The following is a 10626-nucleotide window of genomic DNA, read 5'->3' as shown; positions in this document are numbered from 1 at the left end:
CCGAGGGGACACAAAGATTCGGGGTGAAGGCGGATCTGGGGGTGCGGGGAGGGCCTAGGAGGGCACCTAGGGGTGCAGGGGGGCCCGTGGGTGCTGGGGGGGGTCCGTGGGTGCCTACACCCCTCTGCCTCGTGCCTTGGGAGGGGCCGGGCACCCTCCCCACGGGGGACACCCCCCCGGGGACGCTCCCCTGGGCAAGCCCCGGCCCCCGCAGGGCCGCCCCCGGTGGCCCCGCCCGGTGCTGCCGGTCCCGGGGCTGCCGGTGAGTCACGGCCGTGACTCAGCCCCGCCAAAACAGCGTCGCACGGCAACGCCAGGACCCGCCACAGGAACCCATCGGTCCCACCGACCCACAGCTCTGCCCCACACCGACCCCCACAGCCCCAGTGCACCGGGTGCCTGGAGCGGGGACAGAGCCCGGGGAGGGCTGGGGGGTTCCGGGAACCGAGGGGATCCGGGGGATTTGGGGCATCCAGGCATGGCCCAGGCAGAGGAAGGAAGGAGCCAGGAGGGAGCGGCGGGGGGAGGAAAGGAAAATCCCGGCTCAGTGTCCCCCGGGGATCCCAGTCCCCCCAGTGCCCTGAGCCCAGTGCTCCCAGTCCCCCCAGTGCCCTGAGCCCAGTGCTCCCAGTCCCCCCAGTGCCCTGAGCCCAGTGCTCCCAGTCACTGCAGTGCCCTGAGCCCAGTGCTCCCAGTCACTGCAGTGCCCTGAGCCCAGTGTTCCCAGTCCCCCCAGTGCCCTGAGCCAAGTGCTCCCAGTTCCCCCAGTGCCCTGAGCCCAGTGCTCCCAGTTCCCCCAGTGCCCTGAGCCCAGTGCTCCCAGTCACTGCAGTGCCCTGAGCCCAGTGCTCCCAGTGTCCCCAGTGCCCTGAGCCCAGTGCTCCCAGTTCCCCCAGTGCCCTGAGCCCAGTGCTCCCAGTCACTGCAGTGCCCTGAGCCCAGTGCTCCCAGTTCCCCCAGTGCCCTGAGCCCAGTGCTCCCAGTTCCCCCAGTGCCCTGAGCCCAGTGCTCCCAGTCACTGCAGTGCCCTGAGCCCAGTGCTCCCAGTCCCCCCAGTGCCCTGAGCCCAGTGCTCCCAGTCACTGCAGTGCCCTGAGCCCAGTGCTCCCAGTCACTGCAGTGCCCTGAGCCCAGTGCTCCCAGTCCCCCCAGTGACCTGAGCCCAGTACTCCCAGTCCCCCCAGTGCCCTGAGCCCATTGCTCCCAGTTCCCCCAGTGCCCTTAGCCCAGTGCTCCCAGTCCCCCCAGTGCCCTGAGCCCAGTGCTCCCAGTCCCCCCAGTGCCCTGAGCCCAGTGCTCCCAGTCCCCCCAGTGCCCTGAGCCCAGTGCTCCCAGTTCCCCCAGTGCCCTGAGCCCAGTGCTCCCAGTCACTGCAGTGCCCTGAGCCCAGTGCTCCCAGTTCCCCCAGTGCCCTGAGCCCAGTGCTCCCAGTCACTGCAGTGCCCTGAGCCCAGTGCTCCCAGTCCCCCCAGTGCCCTGAGCCCAGTGCTCCCAGTCCCCCCAGTGCCCTGAGCCCAGTGCTCCCAGTCCCCCCAGTGCCCTGAGCCCAGTGCTCCCAGTCACTGCAGTGCCCTGAGCCCAGTGCTCCCAGTCCCCCCAGTGCCCTGAGCCCAGTGCTCCCAGTCCCCCCAGTGCCCTGAGCCCAGTGCTCCCAGTCACTGCAGTGCCCTGAGCCCAGTGCTCCCAGTCACTGCAGTGCCCTGAGCCCGGTGCTCCCAGTTCCCCCAGTGCCCTGAGCCCAGTGCTCCCAGTCACTGCAGTGCCCTGAGCCCAGTGCTCCCAGTCCCCCCAGTGCCCTGAGCCCAGTGCTCCCAGTTCCCCCAGTGCCCTGAGCCCAGTGCTCCCAGTCACTGCAGTGCCCTGAGCCCAGTGCTCCCAGTTCCCCAGTGCCCTGAGCCCAGTGCTCCCAGTCACTGCAGTGCCCTGAGCCCAGTGCTCCCAGTTCCCCCAGTGCCCTGAGCCCAGTGCTCCCAGTGCCCCCAGTGCCCTGAGCCCAGTGCTCCCAGTTCCCCCAGTGCCCTGAGCCCAGTGCTCCCAGTTCCCCCAGTGCCCTGAGCCCAGTGCTCCCAGTCACTGCAGTGCCCTGAGCCCAGTGCTCCCAGTCCCCCCAGTGCCCTGAGCCCAGTGCTCCCAGTTCCCCCAGTGCCCTGAGCCCAGTGCTCCCAGTCCCCCCAGTGCCCTGAGCCCAGTGCTCCCAGTTCCCCCAGTGCTCCCAGTCCCCCCAGTGCCAGGACACCCTGGGCACACCAGTGTGGCGCTGTGTCTGTGCTGGGTCAGTGACACACACGATCTGTGTTGGTCTGTGTCCGTGCCATGCCAGGGTCACGCGTGTCAGAGCCATGTTGAGCCGTGTCAGTGCCATGTTGAGCTGTGTCAGTGCCAGGGACACCGTGTCAGTGCCATGTTGAGCTGTGTCAGAGCCATGCTGAGCTGTGTCAGTGCCATGCTGAGCTGTGTCAGTGCCATGTTGAGCTGTGTCAGTGCCATGTTGAGCTGTGTCAGTGCCATGTTGAGCTGTGTCAGTGCCATGTTGAGCTGTGTCAGTGCCACACTGAGCTGTGTCAGTGCCATGTTGAGCCGTGTCAGTGCCATGTTGAGCTGTGTCAGTGCCATGTTGAGCTGTGTCAGTGCCATGGACACCGTGTCAGTGCCATGTTGAGCCGTGTCAGTGCCATGTTGAGCTGTGTCAGTGCCACATTGAGCCGTGTCAGTGCCATGCTGAGCTGTGTCAGTGCCACATTGAGCCGTGTCAGTGCCATGTTGAGCCGTGTCAGTGCCATGTTGAGCTGTGTCAGTGCCATTCCGTGCTGTGTCAGTGCCATGTTGAGCCGTGTCAGTGCCATGCTGAGCCGTGTCAGTGCCATGTTGAGCTGTGTCAGTGCCATGCTGAGCTGTGTCAGTGCCACATTGAGCCGTGTCAGTGCCATGTTGAGCTGTGTCAGTGCCATGTTGAGCCGTGTCAGTGCCATGTTGAGCCGTGTCAGTGCCAGGGACACTGTGTCAGAGCCATGTTGAGCCGTGTCAGTGCCATGTTGAGCCGTGTCAGTGCCACACTGAGCTGTGTCAGTGCCATGTTGAGCCGTGTCAGTGCCATGTTGAGCCGTGTCAGTGCCATGTTGAGCCGTGTCAGTGCCAGGGACACGCGTGTCAGTGCCATGCTGAGCTGTGTCAGTGCCATGTTGAGCCGTGTCAGAGCCATGTTGAGCCGTGTCAGTGCCAGGGACACGCGTGTCAGTGCCATGCTGAGCTGTGTCAGTGCCAGGCTGAGCCGTGTCAGAGCCATGTTGAGCTGTGTCAGTGCCATGTTGAGCTGTGTCAGTGCCATGTTGAGCCGTGTCAGTGCCATGTTGAGCCGTGTCAGTGCCATGTTGAGCTGTGTCAGTGCCATGTTGAGCTGTGTCAGTGCCACACTGAGCTGTGTCAGTGCCATGTTGAGCCGTGTCAGTGCCATGTTGAGCTGTGTCAGAGCCATGTTGAGCTGTGTCAGTGCCATGTTGAGCCGTGTCAGTGCCATGCTGAGCCGTGTCAGTGCCATGTTGAGCTGTGTCAGTGCCATGTTGAGCTGTGTCAGTGCCACACTGAGCTGTGTCAGTGCCATGTTGAGCCGTGTCAGTGCCATGTTGAGCTGTGTCAGAGCCATGTTGAGCTGTGTCAGTGCCATGTTGAGCCGTGTCAGTGCCATGCTGAGCTGTGTCAGTGCCATGCTGAGCTGTGTCAGTGCCATGTTGAGCTGTGTCAGTGCCATGTTGAGCCGTGTCAGTGCCATGTTGAGCCGTGTCAGTGCCATGCTGAGCTGTGTCAGTGCCACATTGAGCTGTGTCAGAGCCATGTTGAGCTGTGTCAGTGCCACATTGAGCTGTGTCAGTGCCAGGCTGAGCCGTGTCAGTGCCATGTTGAGCTGTGTCAGTGCCATGTTGACCCGTGTCAGTGCCATGTTGAGCTGTGTCAGTGCCACGTTGAGCCGTGTCAGTGCCACACCAGGGACACGCGTGTCAGTGCCAGTCTGAGCTGTGTCAGTGCCATGCTGAGCTGTGTCAGTGCCATGTTGAGCTGTGTCAGTGCCAGGCTGAGCTGTGTCAGTGCCATGTTGAGCTGTGTCAGTGCCATGTTGAGCCGTGTCAGTGCCATGTTGAGCTGTGTCAGAGCCATGTTGAGCTGTGTCAGTGCCATGTTGAGCTGTGTCAGTGCCAGGCTGAGCTGTGTCAGTGCCAGGCTGAGCTGTGTCAGTGCCATGTTGAGCTGTGTCAGTGCCAGGGACACTCGTGTCAGTGCCCTGCTGTGCTGTGCCATGCCAGGGACACCGTGTCAGTGCCATTCCGTGCCCTGCCGTGCTGTGTCAGTGCCATGCTGAGCTGTGTCAGTGACAGGGACACTCGTGTCAGTGCCATTCCGTGCCCTGTCAGTGCCATGTTGAGCCCTGTCCGTGCCATCCCGTGCCCTGTCCGTGCCATTCCGTGCCCGCCGTGCCATTCCGTGCCCTGTCCGTGCCATTCCGTGCCCGCCGTGCTGTGTCAGTGCCAGGGACACCGTGTCAGTGCCATTCCGTGCCCTGTCCGTGCCATTCTGTGCCCTGTCCGTGCCATTCCGTGCCCTGTCCGTGCCATCCCGTGCCCTGTCCGTGCCATCCCGTGCCCTGTCCGTGCCATCCCGTGCCCTGTCCGTGCCATCCCGTGCCCGCCGTGCCATTCCGTGCCCAGGCCGCTCGGCCCCGCCGCCGCTCCCGCTGCTCCCGGCCGCGCTGCCGGTGACTCAGGCGGGAGGAATGTGCCGGCGGCGCGTGGGCGCTGGCCCGGCTGCTGCCATTGCCTAGAAAGGGCATCTCCGAGCCCTGGGCCACTGCGAGCCCCCGGGGCTCCCACACGGCCACCGCGGGGCCAGCGGGGCCACCGTGGGGCTCACGGGGAGCCGGCGCGGCTACCGCGGCTGCCGGTGACAAACGGGAGCTGGCACGGCCACCGCGCTGCCAGCAGAGCCTCAGCACGGCCGCTGTGGCCACCGTGGGGCCGCCAGGAGCCTGCCACGGCCACCGCGGCCCCGCGTGGGTGTGAACACGCGTGTGCGAGCGTGCACAGGTGTGCGCGGCCAGGTGTGCACGGGCATGTGCGGGCACACGCGTGTGCTGCGTGTTGGCAGCGCCGTGTGCCGTGCTCGGCGTTCCGTGCTCCGTGTTCCCTGTGCCACGTTCCCCGGTCCCGGTCCCCGTTCCCCGGTCCCCATTCCCCGGTCGCCGGTCCCCGTTCCCCGTTCCCCGGTCCCCGGTCCCCGTTCCCCGGTCCCGGTTCCCCGGTCCCCGGTCCCCATTCCCCGTTTCCCGGTCCCCGTTCCCCGGTCCCCGTTCCCCATTCCCCGGTCCCCGGTCCCCAGTCCCGGTTCCCCGTTCCCCGGTCCCCGTTCCCCGTTCGCCGGTCCCCGTTCCCCGTTCCCCATTCCCCGGTCCCCGGTCCCCGTTCCCCGGTCCCCGTTCCCCATTCCCCGTTCGCCGGTCCCCGTTCCCCGTTCCCCGGTCCCGGTTCCCCGGTCCCCGGTCCCCATTCCCCGTTCCCCATTCCCCATTCCCCGGTCCCCGTTCCCCGTTCCCCGTCCCCGTTCCCCTGTCCCCGTTCCCCGTTCCCCGTTCCCCGTTCCCCGTTCCCCGTTCCCCGGTCCCCATTCCCCGTTCCCCGGTCCCCGGTCCCCGTTCCCCGTTCCCCGTTCCCCGTTCCCCGGTCCCCGTTCCCCATTCCCCGCTCCCCGTTCCCCATTCCCCGTTCCCCGGTCCCCGTTCCCCCGTCCCCATTCCCCGGTCCCCGTTCCCCGTTCCCCATTCCCCGGTCCCCGTTCCCCGTTCCCCGTTCCCCGTTCCCCGTTCCCCGTTCCCCGGTGCCCAGTCCCGGTTCCCCGTTCCCCGGTCCCCGGTTCCCCGTTCCCCGTTCCCCGTTTCCCGGTCCCCGGTCCCCGTTCCGTGCCCGGCCCTGCGCGGGGCCGGGGGCCCGCGGGAGGCCGGGGGTGGGGGGGGTCCCGTGTTTAAAATTAGCAGCTGAAGGCGAAGATGGGGGGAGCGTTGCTCTGTCCTAGATGTGCAGCCACTGCCAGATGTGGGGCGGGACCAGGAAGGGCCTGGGGGACTCTGGGGGGCACTGGGGGGCACTGGGGGGCACTGGGGGACTCTGGGGGGCACTGGGGGGCACTGGGGGGCACTGGGGGGCACTGGGGGGTACTGGGGGGCACTGGGGGAATCTGGGGGGCACTGGGGGGCACTGGGGGGTACTGGGAGGCACTGGGGGGTACTGGGGGGCACTGGGGGACTCTGGGGGGTACTGGGGGGCACTGGGGGACTCTGGGGGGCACTGGGGGGCACTGGGGGGTACTGGGGGGCACTGGGGGGTACTGGGGGGCACTGGGGGGCACTGGGAGGCACTGGGGGGTACTGGGGGGCACTGGGGAGCACTGGGGGACTCTGGGGGGCACTGGGGGGCACTGGGGGACTCTGGGGGGTACTGGGGGGCAATGGGAGACTCTGGGGGACTCTGGGGGGCACTGGGGGACTCTGGGGGGCACTGGGGGGCACTGGGGGGCACTGGGGGGCACTGACGGGTACTGGGGGACTCTGGGGGGTACTGAGGGGCACTGGGGGGCTCTGGGGGGTACTGGGAGGCACTGAGGGGCAATGGGGGACACTGGGAGGCACTGGGGGGCACTGGGGGGTACTGGGGGGCACTGGGGGGCACTGGGGGGCACTGGGGGACTCTGGGGGGCACTGGGGGGTACTGGGGGGCACTGGGGGGCACTGGGGGGCACTGGGGGACTCTGGGGGGCACTGGGGGGCACTGGGGGACTCTGGGGGACTCTGGGGGGCACTGGGGGGTACTGGGGGGTACTGGGGGGCACTGGGGGGTACTGGGGGGTACTGGAGTGCCCGTCCTGCCCCACTACTGGGGGGGCGGGTTGGTACGGGGGGTGTGGGGCAGTCTATGGGGCAGGGCTGGCCATGGGGCAGGGGGGCTGGGGGACAGTCTATGGGGCAGGGGGCCAGGGTGGGCTGTGGGGCAGGGCTGGGGGCGTGGGGCAGGGCTGGGGGCGTGGGGCAGGGCCGGTTGTGGGGCAGGGCCGTGGGGCAGGGCCGCGGGGTGTGGGGCAGGGCCGGCTGTGGGGCAGGGCCGCGGGGTGTGGGGCAGGGCTGGCGCCGCGGCAGCGGTGACGCGTTGTGGTTTCGCTACTTCCGATATAAAACTCTGTTTAATGTCTGTGTGTGCAGCATCGCCATGGTGACCCCCAGCCCCCCCGGCCCCGCCACCGCCTGCGGCGCCCCACGGCCACGGGGCACCCGGGCACTCGCTCTGGGGTGTCCGGGCCCCCAGCTGTGGGGCACGGGAACTGCTCACTGTGGGGTGCAAGGATCCTGTGCCATGGGGCACCGAACCCCCTTCTGTGGGGCACACAGCTCCCGTGCCATGGGGCACCGAACCCCCTTTCTGTGGGGCACACAGCTCCTGTGCCATGGGGCACCGAACCCCCTTCTGTGGGGCACACAGCTCCTGTGCCATGGGGCACACAGCTCCTGTGCCGTGGGGCACACAGCTCCTGTGCCATGGGGCACCGAACCCCCTTCTGTGGGGCACACAGCTCCCGTGCCATGGGGCACCGAACCCCCTTTCTGTGGGGCACACAGCTCCCGTGCCATGGGGCACCGAACCCCTTTCTGTGGGGCACACAGCTCCTGTGCCATGGGGCACCGAACCCCTTTCTGTGGGGCACACAGCTCCCGTGCCATGGGGCACACAGCTCCTGTGCCATGGGGCACCGAACCCCCTTTCTGTGGGGCACACAGCTCCTGTGCCATGGGGCACCGAACCCCCTTTCTGTGGGGCACACAGCTCCCGTGCCATGGGGCACACAGCTCCCATGCCATGGGGCACCGAACCCCCCTTTCTGTGGGGCACACAGCTCCTGTGCCGTGGGGCACCGAACCCCCTTCTGTGGGGCACACAGCTCCTGTGCCATGGGGCACACGGCTCCTGTGCCATGGGGCACCGAACCCCCTTCTGTGGGGCACAGCTCCCGTGCCATGGGGCACACAGCTCCTGTGCCATGGGGCACCGAACCCCCCTTTCTGTGGGGCACACAGCTCCTGTGCCATGGGGCACCGAACCCCCTTTCTGTGGGGCACACAGCTCTTGTGCCATGGGGCACCGAACCCCCTTCTGTGGGGCACACAGCTCCTGTGCCATGGGGCACCGAACCCCTTTCTGTGGGGCACACAGCTCCCGTGCCATGGGGCACACAGCTCCTGTGCCATGGGGCACCAGACCCCCTTTCTGTGGGGCACACAGCTCCTGTGCCATGGGGCACACAGCTCCTGTGCCATGGGGCACCAGACCCCCTTTCTGTGGGGCACACAGCTCCTGTGCCATGGGGCACCAGACCCCCTTTCTGTGGGGCACACGGCTCCTGTGCCATGGGGCACACAGCTCCTGTGCCATGGGGCACCGAACCCCTTTCTCTGGGGCACACAGCTCCTGTGCCATGGGGCACCGAACCCCCTTTCTGTGGGGCACACAGCTCCCGTGCCATGGGGCACCAAACCCCCTTCTGTGGGGCACACAGCTCCTGTGGCATGGGGCACACAGCTCCTGTGCCATGGGGCACCGAACCCCCTTCTGTGGGGCACACAGCTCCTACAGCACGGATCACTGAGCCATGGGGCACCAGGCTCCCTCTCTGTGGGGCACTGAGCCCCCTCGCCATGGGGCACACATCACTCTTGCCAGCAGGCTCCGAACCCCTCGCCATGGGGCACGTGGATCCCCCACTATGGGGCACGTGGATCCCCGCTATGGGGCTGTGCAGCCGCTCTCTATGGGGCACGTGGATCCCCCACTATGGGGCACGTGGCTCCCCCGCTATGGGGCTGTGCAGCCACTCTCTATGGGGCACGTGGATCCCCGCTATGGGGCACGTGGATCCCCCACTATGGGGCTGTGCAGTCGCTCTCTATGGGGCTCTGCAGTCGCTCTCTATGGGGCACGTGGCTCCCCGCTATGGGGCACGGGGATCCCCGCTATGGGGCACGTGGATCCCCGCTATGGGGCTGTGCAGTCGCTCTCTATGGGGCACGTGGATCCCCGCTATGGGGCACGTGGATCCCCCACTATGGGGCTGTGCAGCCGCTCTCTATGGGGCACGGGGATCCCCCTATGGGGCTGTGCAGCCGCTCTCTATGGGGCACGGGGATCTCCCTATGGGGCACGTGGCTCCCCCGCTATGGGGCACGGGGATCCCCGCTATGGGGCACGTGGCTCCTCGCCGCCGCCGCCGCCGCCGCCGCTCCTTTCCCGGCCGCCGCTCCGGTGGCGGCGCCGCTGCGGGGCCGTGCGGGGCTCCGGGCCCGGGGCGGGGCGGGCTCGGGGCCGGTGCGGTTTCGGTGCGGGGGGGGTGCGGGCTCGGGGCGGGCCCGGGGCGGTCCCGGGGCGGGCAGAGGCAGGCCCGGTCCCTCCTCCCCCCGCTTCCCCTCCGCCGCCGCGGCCTCGTCGCTCCCGGGGCGGAGCGAAGCGTTTAAAAGCGTTTCCCTTCTTGGAGTAAAAGTCAGAGACTTGGGGAGCCCCCGGGAACCCCCGGAGCCCCCCCCTCCCCCGGCCCGGCCTCCCCCCCGGAGCCCCCCGGGACCCCCGGCCGCCGCTCCCGGTGAGTAACGGCCCCGCGGGACCCCTGGAAGGTTCCGGGGCGGCGGGAGAGGGGCCGCGGCCGTGGCCTCGTGCCCGGCGCGGGGATGGCGGGAAGGGCCGCGGGGTCCCGCCAGATCCCACCGGATCCCGCCGCATTTCCCGCGGGGGCGGCGGCGGCACCGCCACGGCCATCGACGGCCCGAGGCTGGCGAGGGGCGGGCAGGGGGGTGCGGGGAGTCCGAGAGGTGTCCGGGGGGTCCCGGGGCGGGGTCCGGGGGGCTCCGGGCCTGGCGGCGGGGCGCGGGCCGGGGGGGGGGCCGGGGGGGCGGTGGCGCCGGGCGGTGATTCATCCTTTCCCCCCGGCGCCGACGGGCGCGGACGGGGCGGCCCCTTCCCGCCCCCGCCCCCGCTTGGCCCGCGCGACGCCGGAGCCGCCCCGGCCTGGGAACCCCAAATCCCGGACACCCCCCCCAGCCTGGGAACCCCCAAACCCACAGATCAACCCCCCCCCCCGTGTCTGGGAACCCCAAATCACAGACCAGCCCCCCCCGCGGGGCCTGGGAACCCCGAAACCCGCGGAGCCCCTCCGGCCTGGGAACTCTCCTGGCATCGCACCCCCAAATCCCAGACCCCTCCTGGCCTGGGAGCCCCGAAACCCACGGACCCCCCCCTGGGCCTGGAGACCCCCAAATCCGCTCGGTGTTGGCTCTCCCCAGACCCTCCGGCGTTGGACCCCCAGCCCCGCGGAGCCCCGCGGAGCCCCCAGACCCGCCCCAGCCTTGGGACCCCCAGAACACCCCCGGCACCCCCGGCCTCATCCCTCGGGCCTTGGGACCACCAACACACAGAGCCCCCCGCCCCCACAGCACACCCAGCCGGGGACCCCCTCCCGACATGGGAGCCCCGAAGCGCCCCCCGATATCAGCCCCCCACCCCTGGGACCCCCAGCCTCGGCCCCCCGAAACCCCGGCCCCCCCATCGCAGC

General features: G+C 68.9%; 1 protein-coding gene across 1 annotated transcript; it reads right to left on the bottom strand.

The window, feature by feature from the left end:
• Positions 1–7263: 7263 nt before the first annotated feature.
• LOC131591350 (uncharacterized) lies at positions 7264–8618 on the bottom strand. Its single transcript, XM_058861925.1, has 2 exons — positions 8129–8618; positions 7264–7968 (listed from the first exon to the last, which is right to left on the bottom strand). The coding sequence occupies exons 1-2, from the start codon at positions 8616–8618 to the stop codon at positions 7358–7360; spliced, it is 1101 nt and encodes a 366-aa protein (XP_058717908.1). The 3' UTR covers positions 7264–7357.
• Positions 8619–10626: the final 2008 nt, after the last annotated feature.

The sequence above is a fragment of the Poecile atricapillus genome, chromosome 39 (assembly GCF_030490865.1).
Source record: "Poecile atricapillus isolate bPoeAtr1 chromosome 39, bPoeAtr1.hap1, whole genome shotgun sequence".
In the NCBI taxonomy this organism is placed as follows: Eukaryota; Metazoa; Chordata; class Aves; order Passeriformes; family Paridae; genus Poecile; species Poecile atricapillus.
Note: the sequence above shows the minus strand (reverse complement) of the source record. Positions and strands in the feature narration are given on the sequence as shown.

Bases quoted from the DNA above. Each gene is read 5' to 3' on its own strand.
- LOC131591350 (XM_058861925.1), bottom strand. From the start codon at position 8,618: ATGGCACAGGAGCTGTGTGCCCCATGCCACAGGAGCTGTGTGCCCCAC. The intron at 7,969-8,128 runs GTTCGGTGCCCC...ATGGCACAGGAG, and splicing joins GTGTGCCCCACAGAAAGGGG to CTGTGTGCCCCACAGAAGGG.